This window comes from Cavia porcellus, unplaced genomic scaffold (genome assembly GCF_034190915.1).
Source record: "Cavia porcellus strain 051 isolate PalLab524CR breed Dunkin Hartley unplaced genomic scaffold, mCavPor4.1 scaffold_6, whole genome shotgun sequence".
Lineage (NCBI taxonomy): Eukaryota > Metazoa > Chordata > Mammalia > Rodentia > Caviidae > Cavia > Cavia porcellus.
The window spans coordinates 67,618,071-67,640,543 of NW_026947489.1; the positions used below are offsets into that span (position 1 = coordinate 67,618,071).

At 41.1% G+C, this 22,473-nt stretch overlaps 1 protein-coding gene and 1 non-coding gene across 8 annotated transcripts in view; one reads left to right on the forward strand and one right to left on the reverse strand.

Moving 5' to 3' along the window:
• The first annotated feature begins 2,159 nt into the window (after positions 1 to 2,159).
• LOC111756786 (small nucleolar RNA SNORA2/SNORA34 family) lies at positions 2,160 to 2,294 on the forward strand. The gene has a single exon (XR_002791204.1). It is a non-coding gene; the product is annotated as a small nucleolar RNA SNORA2/SNORA34 family (small nucleolar RNA).
• A 6,079-nt stretch (positions 2,295 to 8,373) lies between these two features.
• The window catches only part of LOC134476479 (igE-binding protein-like), a 28,123-nt gene continuing 14,023 nt past the window's right edge, over positions 8,374 to 22,473 (reverse strand). For 5 of the 7 annotated variants that reach the window (XM_063250934.1, XM_063250930.1, XM_063250932.1 and 2 more), the window contains 2 exons: positions 21,515 to 21,629; positions 8,374 to 10,995 (listed from right to left, as the gene is read on the reverse strand). In XM_063250934.1, the coding sequence (XP_063107004.1) occupies positions 9,511 to 10,503 (993 nt within the window). In that variant the 5' untranslated portion in view covers positions 10,504 to 10,995; positions 21,515 to 21,629 and the 3' untranslated portion in view covers positions 8,374 to 9,510. Of the gene's footprint in view, positions 10,996 to 13,897; positions 21,630 to 22,473 lie in introns of those variants that run through there. The other 2 variants (XR_010048169.1, XR_010048168.1) reach the window with 2 other exon arrangements.

The following is a 22,473-nucleotide window of genomic DNA, read 5'->3' on the forward strand; positions in this document are numbered from 1 at the left end:
CTGGAACCATGGTCATTTTCTTTCTAGAATGTCCTTCAGCACTCTTTGTACAGTTGGTTTGGTGTTTGTGAATTCCGTCAGTTGTTCTGTATCATTGAAGTATCTTATTTCTCTGTTAATTTTGAAAGATAGTTTTGCAGGATACATAAATCTGGATTGGAAATTGTTTTCATTCAGGACTTGAAATACTTCACTCCAAGATTTTCTTGATGTGATAACTTGTGTTGAGAAGTCTGCCATGATTCTGATGGATTTTCCTTTATAGATGATCTGTTTCTTTTCTCTAACAGCTTTTAATATTCTGTTCTTGTGCTGAATTTCTGGGATCTTGATATGTCTGGGTGTAGATTTATTTTGGTTATGGTTCATTGGAGTTCTATATACATCACTTATCTGCATGTCAGATTCTTTTCCCATGCTTGGGAATTTTTCTGCTATTGCCTCTGTAAATAGTGTTTTTATATCATTTGTGTTGACTCCTGCTTTTTTGCAATATCTCTCACTCTTAAATTATTTTTCTTTGCATCATTTTGCAGCTGTTGAATTGTTATTTCCTGGTTTCTTATTATTTTGAAGAGATCTTTCCCTTTGGAATCACTAGCTTCAGTGTTGTCCTCAAGGTCTGAAAGTCTACCTTCAGTTTTTTTTCAAGCAGTTTTGCTAGTTTTCAATGGAGTTTTTAATTTCCTGGATATCTCTTTCAATCTGTTTCATGCATTATAATTCTTTCCTATATTGTTCATTCAAAGTTCCAACATTTTCCTATGCTCCTCTTTCTTTTATGTATATCTTCTTTAGATGTACTCAGCATTTCTTTCATTAGGGTTGTCATTTCTTCTTTTACTTGAGATATTATTTCTGATCTGATTTCTTTTACAGCTTCATGAAATTGTTTCTTTACTACAACTGCTATCATTTCAGAAATTTTAGGTGCACAATTTCCAAGTTATTCTATGTCTATATCTCCTAGGCTTGTTCTGTGTGAACTGGAAGCCTGAGATTGCCTTTTGCTCCTTCATCTTGACATTTCCCTGGGTTTCTCTAGATGACCCAGTTGTGGGGTCCAAGGTGCTTTCTACACTGGCTGCCCATCTATGATGTAGGGGAATGGTCCAGGCATCTGGGTTTCTCCAAATCTGGGTTCCTGAGGAGACAGTGGGGTGCAAGATGGACTTCTCCAGACCAGCACAGCTACACTGAAACTTCCCCCTGTGGTGGAGAATATGCAGGCACATGGCTTGCTGCTTCTCCTGGCCCATGCTGCCTACTGGCAGGAAAATTCCTCCAATGGCAGTGGGTACACAGGGTGTGGCTGGCTGCTTTATAAGTGTGTGATTTATTTTATGAAAGGTAGAGAGTCAGTGGGTACTTTTAAGCAATTATCATCTTCCAATGTAAATGCTTAAAGAAATCTAGTTACTGTGCAGAGATGAATTACTGAGGCCAAGGGAGATCCCTGCAGCAGTCCAGACTATAGGTGGTAGTGGCCTGAACCAGGGAGGGAGTAGAGGAGACAAAAGAAAGCAAGTAGATTAATGAAATGTTTGAGAGGATACAATCAGAAAGACATTCTGAGGGGCCGGGGATTTAGCTCAGCAGCATAAGCTCCTGCCTGGTAAGTGCGAGGTCGTGAAAAAAAAGACATACTGAGAAAGACTTGAGTTGGGGCAACTAGGTGGATGTTAGTGCAATTTATAGAAATAAGAAAGTCTGGGGGAAAGTCATTTAGGGAATGGAATCAGGAGTTCTGTTTGGGTCCTGTTAATTTGAAGATTCTTATTAGTTGTCCACATGGCCACATTGAGTAAGGAATTGGTTGTGTGAGTTGGCGATGCCAGGAAAAGTCAAGCTGGAGATTTAAAGCCACAAGACCATATGGGGCCAACAAAGGAGAGTGTGTAATGGGTCACCAAGACTATTCATATAGTTAGTAGCAGAGCAGAGCAGCAACAACATCACAAAGACAGAAGGGTGAGTGGTCTGTGAAATAACAAGAAAATCAGAAGAGTGTGGTAACCTGGGCATCAAAAGAAGGACTAACCACATGTGCCAAGTGCTGCCAAGAGATAAAGGAAAAATAGACATGGCCATTGGATTTGATCCATGAAGGTCATCAGTGACCTTGATGAGAAAAGTCTCAGACACAAACATTAATAAAAATGGCCTTGAATCAAGGCCCGCAACTTCCTGACACTGTTGGTCGCAAACAAGAGCCTAAAGAGATGTCTTTCTATGTCTGTTGGCCATTTCAGAATTTGGCAGTGAAATGGTCAATTCATTAGAAAGAGGCAGCTTGAAGCAACCCCTCCCCACCCCGTGAGCGGCTGTGAGCATGGCAGGCTATGGTGGCCCAGGACAGGAGCCAGTGGCGTTTACTGGGACCTGCACCACGCTGGGAGCTGGAGTGCCAGGAAACCAAGCAACCCCTCCCCCCTGCCTGTTTTGTTTTGTTGAACTTCAATATACATGAAAGTATGGGCAGCTATTTTGAAGAGAACGAGAGACTCTACGACAGCCATTAGTGACTTCCATATTGTCTGGTTTTGAACACCTAATGCCTTCCTCATTCTGTTTAGATCAATTTTATACTATGTTGTTTTGTATGAATTCTCTGTATGCAAAGACATGGACAACTATTTGGAAGAAAACAAGAGACAATATGATCAATATTGAAGATCTCAGGTTGTCTAGCTTTGAAATTTATATCTCGTACATTGCTTTCTTATGTCCTATTTTGTTCTGTTTTGATGTGTATAATTTTACCCCCTTTAAAATAAAAATAAAAACTAAAAAAAACACAAATATTAATAAAAGCATAACCCGATGGGGTAGGTGAGAGATTGGAGGTTGTGGGAACTAAACCAAAGCTGTAGGCAACTCTTAACACATTTTTTGTGAAGAGATGCAAAATTTAAACCAAGAACCAGAAGCAAGTGTTGTTATAATTTATATCTAATTGTCCCCCAAGGGTCTCATTCACCCTGCGGTGTACTTTTGGAAGAAGACTGAACCATAAAATGGTATAGCTGACTTGCTATTAGGAGGTGGAGGCAAATTGTTAGGAACATGAACAGGGAGGACCTGTATCCCTCCCTGCCTCTCTTCTCTTCTGTCTCTGTTCCCTGGCCACCACGACATAAGCAGATTTCCTTCATTCAGGCCTTTTCACTGTGCTATTCCTATGGTTAAGCCTACCAGCCATTAACTGAGACTTCTGAAACTATGAGCCAAATTAAACCGCCTTCTTTTAAATCGTAGCTATTGTGTCTCAATAAGAATATAACTAAGGTTACTTTCAAGAGAGGATTTTAAAAGACACACAAATGTAGAGCAAGCCTGCATGTTGATGTGCAAGATAGTCAACCTCCCTTAGCTTTAGTTTTCTGTGTATAAAATGGAGACTGAGACACTCATGATTGCAGATCATTAGAATTACATCGGTTAATATATAGTAAGTCCCTAGTACCACACCTAATTCAGGGCAGACTCAGTACTTCTTGGTTCCCTTCCCAAGAAAGGATGCTTGAGTCTACCAGGTTCTTGCTGGTAAATGCAAGACAGAGTCAGATGACAGCACTCAGTTCCCACTCTATTGATTGCAATAGAGAACAAGAAGCTGGTAGAAAATGAATCATGACAGGAATAGCAGAATCAAGAAATCATTTGAGAGCACACTTACTTCCACCATGAGCACACACTGAGAACTCTTTTTCCCTCTTCTCTTGCATTCTAACCAAAATAGGAATCTTTCCCTCAAGTCTCCATACAGGGACCCCATCTGAGCCACAGGACACAGATCACTTACACAAATATTTTCACACATTTGAAACATAACCAGCACCATTGTAGGAACACCAGAGGGAAGTTAATCTATTAAATCCAATGCATGGCTTAAGCCAGTTGGACTTGGCTGAACAAAGCTTCTTGCAGGGCAGAAGCCACTTCTAATTTACACTGTCCAGGGCCCTTTGCACCATGAAATGCATACAAAGGCTTGAGGGGGGTGAGAGAGGAAGTCATTGTCAAGGAGTTCTTCTGCCTGCAGCTCTGGACTGAGGGCAGGGACGTGCAGCTACAGAGATGGCATTTTAAGCAGGGTCCTGGAGAAGAGTAAGGGTTTGGAATTGATGAAAAGCAGATCTATTCAGACTTGATCTTAAGAAAATTGGTAGACAGCACCACCTAGTGGTTAAAAGTCTATAATGTTCTTAATGGGCTAGGAAACCACCGTGGTTAATAAGATCATCTTATGTGAAACTCCAGCTGCTAAAAGGGGCCCTCCTGGTGCCCACGGCTTCCCACCTTTCCCTGATTCCTCCCCTTTTGAAGATTCACACTGAGTACACAGTAGATAAAGGTCTTGCGCTCCTAAGCCTTACCTTTTAATGGAGGAGAATGAGAAGCCATACAAAAATACACATGCATGTCAGGTTCTATAAAGAAGAATGAAGCAGGCAGGATAAGGGTGAGAGTGAGGAATGTAAAATATCATTTTGCACTATTGATAAGGCCCAGTAAGAAAAGCAACTGTTACTGATTCAATGCAATCCCAATGAAAATACCATCAGCATACCTCATAGACCTAGAGAAATCACTCCTAAAATTCATCTGGAACCAGAAGAGACTTAGAATAGCAAAGACAGTTATAAGCAGCAAAGGCAAGGCAGGAGGCATCATAATCCCTGATTTGAAGTTATACTACAAAGGTACTGTAATAAAATCAACATGGTACTGGAATAAAAACAGATATGAAGATCAATGGAATAGATTATAAGATACAACCACAACTACAAATACACTCAACTACCACATCTTTAATAAGATGGCCAAACATGTTCACTGGAGAACGACAGTCTCTTTAATGCTGGAAAAACTAGCTCTCCATATGCCAAAAACTAAAACTAGACCCATGCTTATCACTGTGTACTAAAATCTAAATGGTTCAAAGATCTAAATATTAAAACAGAAACACTAAATCTGTTGGAAGACAAAGTAGGTAAACATCTTGAAGACATTGGGGTAGGTAGAGAATTCATGAACAGGAATCAAACCACATGGGAACTACTCCCCAGAATCAATAACTGGGATCACATCTTATTAAAAAGTTTGTGTATGTCAAAAGAAATCTCCAGCATAATGAAACGAAAATCCACAAACTGGGAAAAAAATCTTAGTGAACTGTCCCTCAGACAAAGGTTCTGTCTAAAACTTATAAAGAATTTTTTTAAAAAATCAGATCCCCGAAATTCAAAGACCCAATCCAAAAATGGGCATCTGAGATGAATACACAGTTCTCAGATGAAGAAATACGAATGGCAAATAAATACATGAAAAAATGTTCATTATCATTAGTCATTAGAGAAATGCAAATTAAAACAAGGCTGAGATTCCATCTCACTCCAGAAAGAATGGTCAAGATAAGAGTCCATCGTAATCATGATTCCCCATTACATTGTTCTGAAACCTTATAATGATCACATTGGTTAGTTGTAATGGGTTTGTCCTGGTTTTTTTAATTTTATTATCTGTGATGTTATGAACAGCTAATTTGAGGGAAACAAGTCATTATAATACCCAGTCATTATAATACCCATTATAATATCATCTCACTCTGAAGCCCTACTATGCTTTTGCTCTTCTGTTTTCATTGGCTCTATCATGTTGTACCTTACTGAATTGTATTTGTGTGAAAGTATAAACAAATTTTCTATGGAAAATGAGATAATATAGTAGCCACTGTTTGTTTTCTGTTATTTGGTTCTGAATGCCTTGTGATACTCTCATTCTCTTGAATGTTTTTATACTATTTATGTTTGATACTATTGTATATGAAGTTATACTCAACTATTTCAAAGAAAGCGACATTGTGGTAGTTACTGTTAATTACAGGTTGTTTTCTAGTGAAATTCTGTGTTGCTTACATTGTACTATTCTGATCTGCTTTGTTATGTCCTGTTTTGTCTTAATCTCTTTAAAATAAAAAAAAATTTTAAAAAAGAAAGAAAATCAACTGTTACTAAGAGTCTTATTTACGTGCTTATTACACTGGCTACCCTAGAATTCTGCTTCCAAATTGGAGAAATGAGCACTTAACACACAGAACAAACTGATTATTCCTCAGATAAAAACTATAAACTCTAGCAACTTTTAAAAACACAACTGAGAGCCTGAAAGGCCTACAAAGCAGGTAGATGTAGGAGGTCACTGAAAATTGCAAATGAGCAGCAACACAGAATGAGTTCCTATTTTGTTGTGGCTCTGGCGTGAGAGCAGCTGCAAGTGTCGTCATAAAGAATGCAACAAGGGGATGGAGGAGAAAATGGCGGCTTGCTAGGGTATCGAGCGGAGAGTCTCTCCAGAGAAATCATATTAGAAGCTAGAATATGACAACATGGAGAGGGCCAGACAAATGGATAACGATTCTTATGAACCAAGACAGCGCAGCTGGAGGATTTAAAGTCGTGCTGAGACTGTGAAGGCTGATAACGGGAGACTGCAAATCCTGTGCCTTTAAATCAACAAACTGACTCGTGGACCCAACAGGGAAAGCTGTGTTGGCTTTTGGTGATTGCTGGAAACTGAGACCTGGGACCCTGAGAAGCAGCCAGGACTGCCCCGCTGCACCAGAGGAGATTGTGAAAGGCTCTGGAGCTCCAAAGCCAAACGCTGAGCAGATTTCTGACCGATCCGCGCTGTGCCGAGAGTGCGGGAAAGGTGGGTGGCGTGGTGTGCGGTGGACCTGGGAAAAGGACCTGTGCTGGACCCTGATGAGTACTGGGGACCCCGCAGCTGCTGGGGTTGGCCAGAGAACATCTTGGAACTGGGAAGTGCCCGCCACCACGGGGACATCAATAACACAGAGTCTGGTGGCAGCCATCTTAGAGTTGGGCAGAACCTACAGCTCAGTGGCATCACTGAGTCCCCCTGTAAGGAGGGCTTGTGGAAGACATCTTGAAATTGGGCAGACCCTGAGTACGTGCTGGCTTCAGTGTCATTCAGAGAACTAGTGGGAGACATCTTGGATTTGGGCAGATCTGCTGTTCTGGTGCTCCTGTCACAGAGAGGTCTGGAAGAAAACAGCTGGGATTTGGGCAGAAACCTGTGCCATAGTGACATTAGTCAGCTGCTTCTGGTACAAAGAGAACCGGCAGGAGCTACTGGGGCTAAACCAAGCCTCTGCTTGGGGCCCAATAAGCAGATACAAAATAGTCACAACTCAGTGACATCCAGAAAGTACAGCCTAATTTACAGATTGACTGGCGCAGAGGCTGGAGACTAGCCTGTACCGCCCCTGCATCCCAGCCTACCCCAGATAACAGCAAATTGGGGAGGACAGCAAAAACTCAAGTCAGCACACTTCTGAAAGGTCCTAAGCAATTCGGAGAGGGCCAGAGAACCCCAGGACAGTCTGAAAGAAACCAGAAACATGACAAGAGATAAAAATTTTTTAAAAATCTCCAGTTGCCCAACATAAGAAAATAAGCCTAGGAGAAGTAAATACTGAAGAGAACAAGCACAGTAACCACCCATTGCTCGACACAGCATCAGGCGAAATTAAAAAGTACCTTCATGATCTCATAGAAGAATTTAAAGCTGTACTCCTGATCCAAGTGAGGCAAGATATAAAGAGATTAATTAAACAAATGACAAGCCCCACCCAAGAGAACACAGATGGAAGAAATGAGGAAATCAGAAAAGAAAGAGAAACTTCTGAAGAAGAATTTAAACATAACTTAGAATACATGAAACAGATCCAAAGAGAATACCAGGAAACTAAAAACTCCATTGAACACTGGCAAAATGCCTTGACAGAAACTAAAGACAGCCTTCTGAAACTTGAAGAGAGATTTATGGCATATGATCGTGAAAGAAAAAGCCTCTTAAAAATAACAAGGAACCAGAAAGAAGCAATTCAAAAACTAGAAGATGACAAAAAGATACATAACTTAAGAATAAAGAATGTGAGTGAGGAAGCAGGAGCAACCAAAAATGAAATACAAAGAATATTCACAGATATATTAAAGCAAAATTTCCCATGTATAGCAAAAAGAAATGATATCCAGATAAAAGAGGCATACAAAACACCAGCTACCTACAACTAAAACAGATCTACGCCTAGACATATAATAATCAAGATTCCAGAAATTCACCAAAAGAACAGAATATTAAAAGCAGCCAGAGAAAAGATGCAGATTACCTACAATGGGAAAACTATCAAAACAGCAGACTTATCAACACAAACTCTTAAGTCAAGAAGGGAGTGGGGAGAAATATTCCAAGTCCTGAAAGAAAATAATATGCAACCAAAGCTCATATACCCATCAAATCTGTCGATGTCGCTCCCGGCCGGCAGGAAGGACACACGACAAAGTCTGGCAGTGGACAACCTTTTCTTTTATTTTCTCTCCGTACAGCCTGCCCTGGGATCGCTCCCAGCCGAAGCCTCCTCTGGTCCGCTCCCCGCGGCTCCTTCCGTGCTTCGCTCCGAAGCCTCTACCGGTCCGCTCTCCGCGGCTCCTTCCGGGCTTCTACTTCCCCCCAGGGGTGGCACCAGTATATATACGGATACAGTGTCCAATCATGTTAAAGTAAGCAAGGCAAGCTGATTGGCTAACATATTATTGAGCGGGTTGTTTACGCGGTAAGTAGGAAACTAACGTGCTCGATGGGAGGGGTAATCTAACTCAGGCTTTACTCTTTACCACAGGCCGCATGATCGCTATATGCGGCGGCTCGGCAATGTGGTGGCTCCCAACATCTCCCCCTTTTTTATTTTAAATAAGTCTACGCATCGCAGCCCGTCCTGAATTGAGTGTAGAGGCCTATGCCCTGATAGGAGGCCCACCAAGGGCTCTCGGCGTCGGCCCGGGTCGGCCGTCCCCGAGTCTGCCGAGGCCCCGAGGCCCTCGTCCTTTTTCCAGGGCCAGGAAGGAACCGGACGGAACCTGGATGCACACAGGCATACACTCATGTCGCTCCGCATGATCCCCCCGGGGCGACATTTGGTTCGGGCGGAACCTAGTAATTCAGCGGCTTTCGTGCGGTATGGGGTAGGGCCTGTCTTAGGTTGAGTCATGCTGGGGAGGCATGCTCTTACCCGTCATTGACTCATCTACCCTGCTATATCATAATTTTTTAGAGGAGGAGTGTGGGAAGCTCACCGTCCCTAGACTCGGTCGTAGGCTAGGCGAGCGAGCCATGCATATGCCTGAGGATCTTCTTGTCCATTTCGGGCTACCGCTATTTCTATTCATCTTGTTGGTTGGTCTGTGATGGATCTCCGGTAGGGCAGGTCTGGTCTTCAGTCGAGGGCTTTGTCGCCCGTGTCAGTCTCTCCGGTACCCACAGTGGTTCTCGTCCCGATTTCTGCAGAAAAACACAAACCGCGCCTCGGTTCCAGCTGATTACCGGATCCGGGCCCATCCATTGTCATGCCATAGATAACCGCGCCTTTGGAGGCAGGCCTTGGCTTACTCCCCCTTTTTGTTTTTTATTTTTTATTTTTTATTTTTATCTTTTTTTTTTTTTTTTTTTTTTTTTATTGGTACCAGGGATCGAACTGGCGATTGCCTGCTTACAAGGCAGGCACTTATGCCGCTGAGCTAAATCCCAGCCCCCATTTCCTCGACCGGCGTTTTTCTCAGCCTGCTCGGCAGAGAACTCTGTGTACCAGGCTCGCCAATCCAGGTAACTACCCGAGGGCAGACACGCCTTTGCCAGCTGAATCCAGTCCGCGGGGGTGAGGGGCCCAGAAGACAGGTTCTCCAGCATGGCAATGGTGTAAGGCGCAGTCGGCCCAAAGGTTGTAACTGCATTTTTAAGTTCTCTAATCTGCTTTATCTCAAAAGGCTCCCATGCATTACGTCCCTGGCCCATAGCTACTTGTACAGGAAATATCCCGTAGGGGCCACTATCTATCCCAGGTGGTGGATGTACCTCATGAGACAAACGTCCCCCCTGCCAAAGCCGCCTGTAAAAATACCGACCCGCCGGCGGCGGAGCATAAGACGGCGGCCGTGATTGGGCGGAAAATGGGGGCCCGTGCATCACTTCCTGTTCTGGCGAAAGGGGAGGGAGCTCCCACGCGGCCGCCTCGTGGCGAGGGATCGCTTCCGGGAACAGCCCCCAAGGTGGGGCGGAAGGCTTCGCCTCCCTCTCGCGCCAGGGGGCGCTCAGGAGCTCTCTACTCCTCCGCAGACCAAGTTGAGCGGAGCGCAATTCGCGGCGCAACGCTGGGAAAGAACCCTGCGACTCCTTATCGAGCGGCCTATCCTCTTGGCATCTAGGCTCCTTGGTCTCATCATTGTCTAAGCCTTCCTCGTTCTCGGAGTCAGACGACTCCGAGGCCTGAGCCCCGTCTTCCTCCTTTATATCTTTGTCTCCTTTGACGGACCCTTCCTGGGAGCTCCCTGACTGGGCCTGTTCGAATGCCCTACGCACTTTAATGAGCTCTTGAGAACCTTCCCTGCAACCACCCTCGCTCTTCAAGCATGCATATATCATTTCCCACAGTGGCCGAGCGAAGACCGAAGCCCCGCCCTCCCTTTCCGCTAGAGAAAGATCCCTGCCCAACTTCTCCCACGAGGGCAGGTTTAAGTGCCCTGTGGGCAAGAACCAGGGAGCGAAACTATCAATCTCCTCAAAAAAGCTCTCCAGCGTTTTGCGTCCCACCTTGAGGTCTCTGGACTTTAAGAGCTTCCGGAGGACCTGTACCAAGGGCTGGGTGTCGTTACTCGGTACGTTACCATATTTAATATGTTACTCACCACGTGAGGCCCAAAAATCCGCCACTTACGCGTGAGCCTGAGGGGAGTCTAAAAACCCTGTAGGTGCGCGCCACCCAGGGCCCAGGTTTATCCCCTACTCACCTGTCTCGCAGTGCTGTATCAAGGAACGTTGTCCACTACCACGTTTCGGGGGTGATCAGTTGTTCCCCGTGCGGGCCACCAAATGTCGATGTCGCTCCCGGCCGGCAGGAAGGACACACGACAAAGTCTGGCAGTGGACAACCTTTTCTTTTATTTTCTCTCCGTACAGCCTGCCCTGGGATCGCTCCCAGCCGAAGCCTCCTCTGGTCCGCTCCCCGCGGCTCCTTCCGTGCTTCGCTCCGAAGCCTCTACCGGTCCGCTCTCCGCGGCTCCTTCCGGGCTTCTACTTCCCCCCAGGGGTGGCACCAGTATATATACGGATACAGTGTCCAATCATGTTAAAGTAAGCAAGGCAAGCTGATTGGCTAACATATTATTGAGCGGGTTGTTTACGCGGTAAGTAGGAAACTAACGTGCTCGATGGGAGGGGTAATCTAACTCAGGCTTTACTCTTTACCACAGGCCGCATGATCGCTATATGCGGCGGCTCGGCAATGTGGTGGCTCCCAACACAAATCTCTCTCTCAAAATTAATGGAGAAGTAAGATGCTTCCAAGACAAGGAGGAACTGTGGGAGTTCGTGGCCACCAATCCAACCCTACAGAGAGTGCTGAAGGACATTACAGAGAAAGAGAGGAAGAGATACCAGGATTCCAGCAACAGTGGCAGAGAGGCCTCAGTGAACAGGGCAGACAGTGGAATGAGGGAATAAGGTGGACAAATTATAGCAGAAAAGTGGAGTAGCAGACATGAGGCAGAGACAGTAAGCTATAGTCTTTAGTATAGACAGCTCTGAAACTCTATAAAAAAAAGGCAGAGGTCATTGTTAATGGTGTATAAGGATTTAAAAGACACAGTAGTCTTATTGCCATATTTAGTTTGAATTTAATTTGTACTGGTCTGTCCACTCATGTCAGATTTGAGGGCACAGACATCTTGACCCAAAAATAGCAGGTTATACCATGGTAACTATCCTTACTTTCCTATTAACTTAAACTGAAATCCTGCAATACTTACATTGTCTTACTATGACTGATCTTAATTGAATCTTAATCATAAGACTATGGGGTGGCCTTGGCTGTTTTTATTTGAAATTGGTATGCTTGTTAGTATCAACCCCAAAAGTAGAGGCAACTAATCTGAGGATGACAAGATGTAAAGGATATCCATACTGGTATTAATTAGTAACAGCTCTCAAGTCCTACAATGCTGTCAAAGTTAAGTTTTTATAAAAATAGGTGATACTATATTTAACTATAATAAGCCAGTGTTGTGGTCAAATCTATTGAAAATAACAAGAGAAAACATAGTAACTATGGAAGATCATCTATATTGTGGTCTTATATGTCTTATCCATTGCATGTTTTGCTAGGAAATTGCTTTGCTGTCTTGCTATGACTTGGTATTCCCTATAATACAGAGAGGATAGATATATATGTAGAAATTCACACATGGATTTTTTTAAAAATTATTTACGGGAACAGATTATATAATACAAGATGTAATGAACAGATACTCTGAGGAAGAGACGCTAAGAAACCCGAGGCTAATTTTGTAGCATTATGATATAAATTCTAGCAATACTATTGTTCGCTGATTAGAATGACATTGGACTGGTTTCTTGAGTTCAATTTCAGCATATGTAGAGATGGGGATGGCTATCACATAGAGAATGAGAGATGCGATGGTAGTTACTATTGTCTTCCCTAATTTGGAACTTGAGGACCTAAAAAGCCTCCAATGATTTGATTAGTTCTATAATATGCAATAAGTATATAATGTGGGTGAAGATGGGGACAACTATTTGTAAGAAACTAGAGACAGTTGTATAGACAATGAAGATCTCCAGTGGACTTGCTTCGAAATCTGTATTTCTTTAAATTGTTTTTTTAACTGCTTTGTTCTGTTTTGATATGTTTAATCTTACCCTCTTTGAGATGTAAAACAAATGTGTAGGACTAATAACCATATTACTGAGCTTTTGTTCAATCATAGAGCACAACGGTTTGTAGTGTCACTTTATGAATGTCATTCTAAATACTTTAATTCTATAACATGAACAGCTATTTCTAAGATGACAATATGTAACTTATTAACCAGCAATTTCTTACTGTTTGTTTTTCTGTAAGTTTGTATTATTTCTACCCTTTTTTTTATCTCCATGTATTTTTTGTTTCCTTTTCTTTAAATAAAAAAAAAAATAATGCAACAAGGTTGTCTGAAATTAAAAGAAGGTATGTAGTGTGTCTTAAGGGCGGAGCCAGGGAAATGACTACTGGACAATAAAGGGAAACCCTAGAAAGAAGAAAATTTTCAAAAAGGAATTCCCAAATTCTTCATATAAACTTAATCAAAGGTTAGGGCTGACACCTAAATCACACATACTTATGTAAAAATGAAAGCAGCTTAAATGTCAATTTATAATCTCAACACTCAGGAGACTAAGGCAGGAGGAGTACAAATTCAAAGTCAGCATTGACTACAGGGAAACTCAAGGCCCTGTCTCAAAAAAACCTAAGTTAATAGTCCACTAAACTAAATAAAAACAGAGAAACTCTTCAGGCCAGTATGATGGATTCTAGAGTCTTTACAACATATTATTCACAAAGCCTAAGATACAATACCAAATTATTCAACAGAAAAATATGACCCAGTCTCTTTCTCTTTGCTCCCCCCTTTCTCTCCTCCTCCTCCTCTCTCTCTCTTTCTCTCCTCCTCCTCCCCTTCTCTCTCTTTCTCTCCTCCTCCCCTTCTCTTTCTCTCCTCCTCCCCCTCTCTTTCTCTCCTCCTCCCCTTCTCTTTCTCTCCTCCTCCCCTTCTCTCTCTTTCTCTCCTCCTCCTCCCCCTCTCTCTCTTTCTCTCCTCCTCCTCCCCTCTCTCTCTTTCTCTCCTCCTCCTCCCACTCTCTCTCTTTCTCTCCTCCTCCTCCCCTCTCTCTCTCTTTCATCCTCCTCTCCCTTCCCTCCTCTCCTCCTCCTCCTTCCCTCCGCCTCCTCCTTCCCTCCTTCCCCTCCTCCTCCTTACCTCCCCCTCCTCCCTGGGACTAGCCCAGGCAGGTCATTTTCATGCCTGGGCTAGTTCCAGGCTCATGGGAATGACAGAGAAAAACAATCTCAACTGTGCATGGCACTTCAAGCCTTTGCTTGACCATCAACCAAATCAAGTTCATGTATGAACCTTAAGGCACAAGATGGTAACATACAACGACACTGTCACATAGCAAGATGTAGATGTATTGCCCAATTGCTGAAAGGGAGTGAAGAACTAAAACAACATGAGGCCACAAAATGAGACCCTGACAAAAATCTATTACATTCTTAGCTTCATTTCCTGCTAACAGTAAAATAGTTTCCATATTATAGAGTAGTTGAGAGAAAATTGAACAAGTTAACATACATATTGATGGGGTTTAGGGCATTCTACCCCAAAATATGACTAGCAGACCAGAACATGTCACCCCAAGTAGGCCTCTTTAGGAAAGGATTATTCTGAGCTGATTATTTTAGGAAACAGTAGACACAGAAGTTGTTCTGAAAAAAGGGAAAGTACCCATTTGTAAGAGAAATTTCCCTCCACAGAGGAAATTCTTTGTTTGGAGTGGATTCTATTTCTGTAATAGAAAGAGGATGACTAAATGACAAGAAACTCAACCAATAGAGAAGTCATCAGCTTATATATACATAGTAAAACTTGCTTTGACTTATTTATTTACTTACGACCTTAGGAAAAGTTAGGACTATTGTAACCGAATCCTCCCCACATACCTTCCACTGTGTTAGTAGATGGCATTTGAGACACATCTTAAACAGTGACTCTTCCCTGGAAATCTTCCACGTATAGATGAGGTATATACAGTACTAATTTATTTTTCTTTTTCTCTTGTTAATCTGTTTTTTTAAACAGTCTTTCTTAACTAAGAACTCAGACAGTATACAGGGAAAATTGACTTTTACCTACCTTACAATATAAAAAATATACTTCATCTACCTTTGTGTTCTTAGGAATTCAAAGGTTTCACTGCTCCTTATCCTGCCCAAAAACACCCTACTAAGGGAATCCTACAAAGGGACACAGTTTAAGTGAAGATATCAAGACTCAGAGAAGTAAAGTGACTTGCCCAGGGTCACACGTTTGTTAAGTGGGGAAGCATACCAATGAACTTCAGGAAAATCTACACCAAGTACGGCACTTGGCACACTGAGTACTTAAGGCTGAAGGAAACTTGGAAATCCACAAAAGCGGAAAAGTGTCTCTAACTTTCTCTGATCTTCTCCTTCCCCTAAAGATGGCCTGACCTATCTCTCCAAAAGTAGGCCTTAAAAACATTCCAATGGGATCTTGCCCTATACAGATCCCTATACCAGGAGGCCCAGAGAAATATGAACAAATAGGTCCTGCTAACGCTCCCCATCCTAGTTTATTACCACTAGATCATATGCCTCTTTATCTAATCATACTTTTATATGGTTGTCCTTTCTGCATTGAATCTAAGCATAAAAACACACCACTTTCACGGCTGTGGGTTAGCTCAGCTGTGCAAGTGCCTACCTAGCAAGCGTGAGGTTGTAAGTTTGATTGCTGGTATCAAAAACAAACCAAAAAACAAACAAAAAACCCACCCCACACTTTCCCTGGATCATTTGGTTTTCATTTCTAAAGATTTCTGTAACACATAAATTTTTGGTTAGATAAATTCATCAGTTTTCACTCATTTTAAGCTGTTGCTATTAGGGTGTCATAAACCTTGCAATGGGTAAGGAAAAGACGTTATTTGGTCTCCTTTACAATGCCCAACTCTCTCCAAAGCTCACATTTCTCCTCTACACATTTTAGGATGAAGTCACAAGCGATGCAGTTGTAGAGCATGCATTGAAAATTAAATTGTTTCAGTCCAAACCGTTAACATTTTTGAATGTAATACAGAGGAGTCTGAGAATTTTTCTCAATGAAATAAACATATTTACTATATTGCATATTGTTATCCTCTTAATAGATGCTCAGACTACTGGCCTTATGCATGCAAAGGAGCTTTGGAACCAGCAAAAATCTGGGTACATATTGAAGGAAAGGAAAACTACTATCCTTTTTTTCACCCATTGCCAGGTTCATAGCTGAGACCCTTATAACAAAAGAGATTAACAAGAGAAGAGCATATAAATGTATTTAACATAAACTTTATATGACACAGGAGAGTTGAGAAATGAAAACCCAAAGATCCAGGGGAAATTGTTCCTTTATGGACAGGCACACAAAAGTTTGACAGGAGGACAGAAAGGTATGTTCTAATGGTAATAAATTAAGGTGGAACAAGACATTGAGAGGCTTAACAGGGCCAGTATGCTCACTTTCTTCGACCTGTAGATATGACTCCTCTGAAATAAGGATTTTATGACATACTCATAGGAGAGGTAGGTCAGAAAATGCTTGTATGGTTATGATTCAATGGAGATAGCCAGAAAAAGCTCAGGTAATGAATTTTCTGCTCTCAATTTCCTTCTGCTTAAAATATTCAGTATGCTAATGTGCTACATTTTAGGGATAGCATGTTTTCTATCTCAGCAAACACCATATTCCAATAATCAGTGCTATATAGTAAGTAACCTCCAAGACCTTATGGCCTAAAACAACCACCACTTACTATGTATTATATTTCATAGTTTTTGTGGGTCAGGAACTCAGGAAAGGATAGGTTAGTTCTGTTTTGGGATCTCATGATTACGGTCTCTCGCTCTCTCTCTCTCTCTCTCTCTCTCTCTCTCTCTCTCTCTCTTTCTCTCTCTCCTTAAGATAGCTACACTTCAAAGGCTTCCAGAGCAAGTATCTCAAAATGAACAGCAGAAAGCTATTTATTAGCTTCTAATCTAGCCTAATCTGTCTGTTGAGACAGTCTTAAAGGTACAAAGTCAAAGGATGACACTGCTGCACCTCTTTCTTTTCTTCTTTTTTTATTTTAAAGAGAATAAAACCAAACCAAACAAAACAGAATAAAGCTAATCAGAACAGAACAATGAAACTGATACAAGGCTACAAAACAAGATAATAGGAAACCAACAATGACTACCATAATGTTTCTTATTTTCTTCAAAATAATTGTCCATACCATCAGACATAATAAAATCAAACAAAACAGAATAAAAGCAATCAAAGCAAAAGAATTAAAGTATATTTTAAAGAGAATAAAACCAACGGAGATAGAACAGAACAAAGCCAATCAAAACAAAATAGTAAAAGTGATACAAGATTTCAAAATAGGATAATAGGAAATCAACAATGGCTACCATAATGCCTCTTGTTATCTTCAGAATTGCAGCCCTTACCATCAGACATAATAAAATCAAACAAAACAGAACAGAAAAAAAACAATCAAAACAGAATGTTGAATAAAATAAAATAATAGAACAGAACAAAATCAAATTGTGAGAACAATATTGGATTTCAGAAACAAGACAGCAGGAAACCCCTCATATTTGCTATACTACATGTTGTTATCCTCTTAATAAATGCTCAGACTACTGGCCTTAGGCCTGCAAAATCAATCAAACAATACAAGCATTTAGTTGTTTTTGTACTTCAGTTGCCACCAACTCAGCCTGGTCTTCTTCAGATGCACCTCCAGCCAGAATTCTGATGTCTTTAGTTTTTACTGACTTTCTTGAGAGTCCACTCTCTCTCTAATGGTATATTAACTTCTGTCTAACTTATCTGCCCATAATAGATGGATTGGAGACATCTAGGAAAGACCCAAGTTTCGAATTCAGGGCAAGACAGGATCTCAGTCCTCCCAGATGAGACACTGAAGAATAGTAACAGGAACTCAGAAGGTCCAAGTAGAATCCATGTTCTTTTAACTGAACTGTGTGGGTGAGTAAAAACAGGGCGTGGGAAATGGTTATAATTGTTATTTATTGAGTGTCCTTTATGTGGTAAAGGTGGTACTAGTTACCTGGGGGTAAGTTGTATAACCAGGATCACTGCTGGGACACTGCCTCCAGGGTCCAACTTTTAAAAGACCCCCAACTCTTCAGACTTGATCTGCTCAGCAAGGAGACACCTTGCAGAACGAAATCAGCAAGCCCAGCTGTGAGAGACCAGGATGAGAAGTGTGGAGAGGGAGGGGATGACTGTCATGGGCCTCACTTTGCAAGAACTGTGTCTCTGTAAAAGGATAACAACAAAATCTTTTCTGGTGTCCTTTTAAAATTATAATTACAACTCACTCTGGTGTTGTGAAAATGGAATCATTCTGGTGTCGATAAATGTAATAACCTCCAGCATCAAGATGGGTATAATTTAAACTTGATTTGCATCAATAGTACATTGCCTGTTGTCCTCAATTTGGATACAAACCAGTGTCAAAATTCAGCCAGTTTCCACATCTGGAGCTGCTGTATTCCAACATATCACTGTAAGTTTAAAGGCAGCCAGCTCCGTCTCCCCAGAGACTTTCCTTAATTCATAAGAAGCATGCCCACAAAATTTCAATGGATCCTGCTTCTGGCCTGTGGCTGGCTTCTCATGAAGGTAATGGAATAGGATTTTTTTAAATGAAGCAAAACAATGCCAAAGAACTCCAATCATCCCAATAGCTAGTGCAAGAATTGCTCTTAAAGAATTGCTTGGGTTAAATTGTTATACAGATTTAATGCAATCCCAATCAAAATAACACTAGCATACCTCATAGATCTAGAGAAATCACATCACTCCTAAAATTTATCTGGAACCAGAAGAGACCTAGAATAGCAAAGGCAATTCTAAGCAACAAAGGCAAGGCAGGAGGATCACAATCCCTGACTTGAAGTTATACTACAAAGCTACTGTAACAAAATCAGTGTAGTACTGGAATAAAAACAGACCTGAAGATCAATGGAATAGATTAGAAGATACAACTACAACTACAAACACACTCAGCCACCTTATCTTTGATAAAGGGGCCAAACACCTCCACTGGAAGAAAGATAGTCTCTTCAATAAATGGTGCTAGAAAAATTGGCTCTCCATATGCCAAAAACTAAAACTAGACCCATGCTTATCACTGTGTACTAAACTAAAGTCTAAATTGATCAGAGATCTAAATATTAAAACAGAAACACTAAATTTGTTGGAAGACAAAGTAGGTAGAAATCTTGAAGACATAGGGGTAGGTAGAGAATTCATGAACAGGAATCAAACCACACATGAAATACTTAACAGAACCAATAACTGGGATCATGTCCTATTAAAGAGTTTTTGCAGGTCAAAAGAAGTCTCCAGCATAGCCAAAAGAAAACCCACAAATGGGAAAAAATCTCAGTGAATGGTTCCTCAGAAAAAGGACTTCTGTCTAGAATATATAAACAATTTTTAAAAATCAGATCCCCCAAACTCAAAGACCCATTCCAAAAATGGGCATCTGAGATGAATACAGTTCTCACATGAAAAAACACAAATGGCAAATAAATACGGGGAAAAAATGTTCAGCATCGTTGGTCATTAGAGAAATGCAAAACAATACTGAGGTTCCATCTCACTCCAGAAAGAGTGGCCAGGGTCAAAAAAACCAACAACAGGGGCTGGGGATTTAGCTCAGCGGCATAAGCACCTGCCTTGCAAGCAGGCAGTCGTGAGTTCGATCCCTGGTACCGATGGAAAGGAAAAAGACAAAAAAAGAAAAAAAAACAACAACAACAAATGCTGGAGAGGCTGTGGGGAAAAAGGAACTCTCCTGCACTGTTGGTGGGAGTGTAGACTGGTGCAACCATTGTGGAGGTCAGCCTGGAGATTTCTCAAAAAGCTGGAATTGGAAGTCCCATTTGACCCAGCTATTCTACTTCTGGCTATATTGCCAGAAGAACTGAAAACATCATACCTCAGTGATATATGTGCACCCATGTTTATAGCAGCATAATTTGTAATAGCTAGATCTTGGAAACAACCTAAGTGTCCATCAACTGAGGAATGGATTAAAAAAGTTGTGGTATTTTTATACAATGGAGTACTACTCTGCTATAAAGAATGATCACACTGAGATATTTATAAGTAAATGGATGCAATGCAAGACCATACTCATAAGTGAAATAAATCAAACTCACATGTGTAAATACTGTATAGACTCCCTAGTGTAAGAAACGGTAAAAGTATATAAGATACAAAAAAGTCAATAATTACAGTGAAAGGATAGAATCTGCTTAAGGGAGAAAAATAATATTTCAGGGAAAATGGGGAAAAAGAAGAAGTAAGGGAAAAGAAAAAATATCTAAAATTATATAAACACACAAGATAGCTAAGATGATTGCACTACAAATTCTATGAGTTCTTAGAGCAAAATAGTTAACATCCATAGGATTGTAACAGTTGTGCATACTGTTGTATGGTGATCTGATGAACTCTTGAAGATCATTATGTAAAATAATAACCCTAGTTACTACCTTGTTTTGAAGGCCTATATTGTCAGTGTTCTGGGCTCTTTGCTATTGTTGTTTTTACGTCTTTTTCATTTTGTGTTTTTCTAGGAATTTATTTTGTTTTGTCCTTGTTTGTTATGTTTTTCCCTCTAGTACAGAAAGGATAGGTATACATGTAGAGACTCATGCATGCGTAGAACTTCTAAAAAATGTATGCGAATCAATAATATAATGCATGATGAAATGAACAACTACTTTGAAGAAAGAGACACTATGGTACCCAGTGCTGATTCTGTAGCATCATGATGTGAAATCCAGCAATACTTTTATGCTTTGTTCAGAGTGATTTTAGTCTGTTTTGTTTTATTTAATTTCAACATACATGAAGGTATGGACAGCTATTTTGAAGAGAATGAGAGACACTATGGCAGCCATTGTTGACTTCCTTATTGTCTGGTCTTGAAGACCTAAAATGTCTTCCTTATTCTTCTCTGATCACTATTTTGTTTTGTATGTATCTTCATTGTATGCAAAGATATGGACAACTATCTGGAAGAAAACAAGAAACAATGTGATAGTGAAAATCTCGGGTTGTCTTGCTTTGAAATCTGTATCTTTTACATTGTTATCTTATGATCTGTTTTGTTCTGTTTAATTTTACCCTCTTTACAAATAAATAAATAAATTAATAAATAAATAAAAGAATTGTTTGGGTTTAGGACAATACTTGGAAAGCTACAAAAAAAAGAAAATTAAAAGAGTAAATATGAATCTTAGGGCATGGGTTAGGAGGAGGGAATAAAAAAGGGAAAGTGAAACTACTCTGCATACCAAGTAAACAGAAAAGCAGAGAAAGGAAAAGGCAGCTGGGGAACAAGAGAAAAGACCAGACCATATGACAAGAGATTGATCAACGGAAAGAAATCCCAATCTCCCTGAGGGTGATCAACACAGGCCAAAGCACATCCAAGACCAGGAATTCTGGATTGTTTGTATTGCTGCAGTATACACCACCAAAATTTTCAGAGAAGTCTGGTAAACCCCTCAGTCCTTGCTGGCAGTATGGTAAGAAATAAAGGGTCAGGGTAGTAGAGAGAAGTGTGCCCTACCCCACTTTCATCCCTCACAGTGAACCTGGGTCATTTCTCTGTCTTCCCACCACTTGACCCTAAAGGGCACATTTGTCTCCGGGGCTTCTCTCAAACCTGACCATAGAAATTGTTCTGAGAGGTGGACACAGGGCCCGCACAGGAGGAAGGAACTCACTCTTTACTGCAGTTGGCTGAGCTAGAATTATGAAAGACTCAACCTGAGGCTTGTCTCTTTCCTCCACCTCCAAAGGAAGAAAGTCCATCCTCAGGAAAAGAAAATTGGACAACACCTAGAAGGAACAGAGAGGAAAAACAGAGTGTAATAAATCCTTGGAGACACAGTGGAATACTATTCTGCTATAAAGAAATGAGATCCTGTCATTTGAAGCAAAATGGAATGGAACTGGAAGACATTATGCTAAGTGAAGTGAGCCAGAAACAGAGAGAGACAAGTGTGGCAAGTTTTCTCTCAAATATGGAAACTCTAAATTAAAAAAAATTTGTAAGCCTGTGGCAAGCTCAAGGTCCTGAGTTCAATTCCTGATACCAAAAAAATTTAAATTTAAATTTTAAAAAAAGTCAGCTTAAATTAGAAAGTGATCACTGCAGACTGGGAAGGGAATGGGGAGGATGGATAAAGGAAGGCTGAATTTAATCAAGGATTATGCATATTGACATAGCAACTGAAATCCATATTGTACATATTATGTACAATGAATTTTGTTAACTCAAATTTTAAAAAAAGAAAGAAAACCTTGAAGACATCATTTAAACTCTAGATTAATCCAGACCTCCTTAGGTTTGGAACTTCTGTCACTTTCCAATTACATGAGTCGTTATATTTCTTTTCTTTTCTCTCCTCTCCCCTCTCCTCTCTCCTCTTTCCCCTCTCCCCCCCCTCTTCCCTCTCCTCCCTCCCCTCTACCCCCTCCTTCCTCCCTCTTTCTTCTCTCCTCTCTCCTCTCTGCAATTTTAGCAGTACCTGGGAGTTGAAGCCAGGGCCTTGCACATGCTAGGCAAGTGCTGTACCACTGAGCTGCACCTCCAGCCCTACATTTCCTTTTTTATTAAGCCTATTTCCATTAGATCTATGTCACTTGCAGCTAAAAATGTATTAACCACAGATGCTTAGGT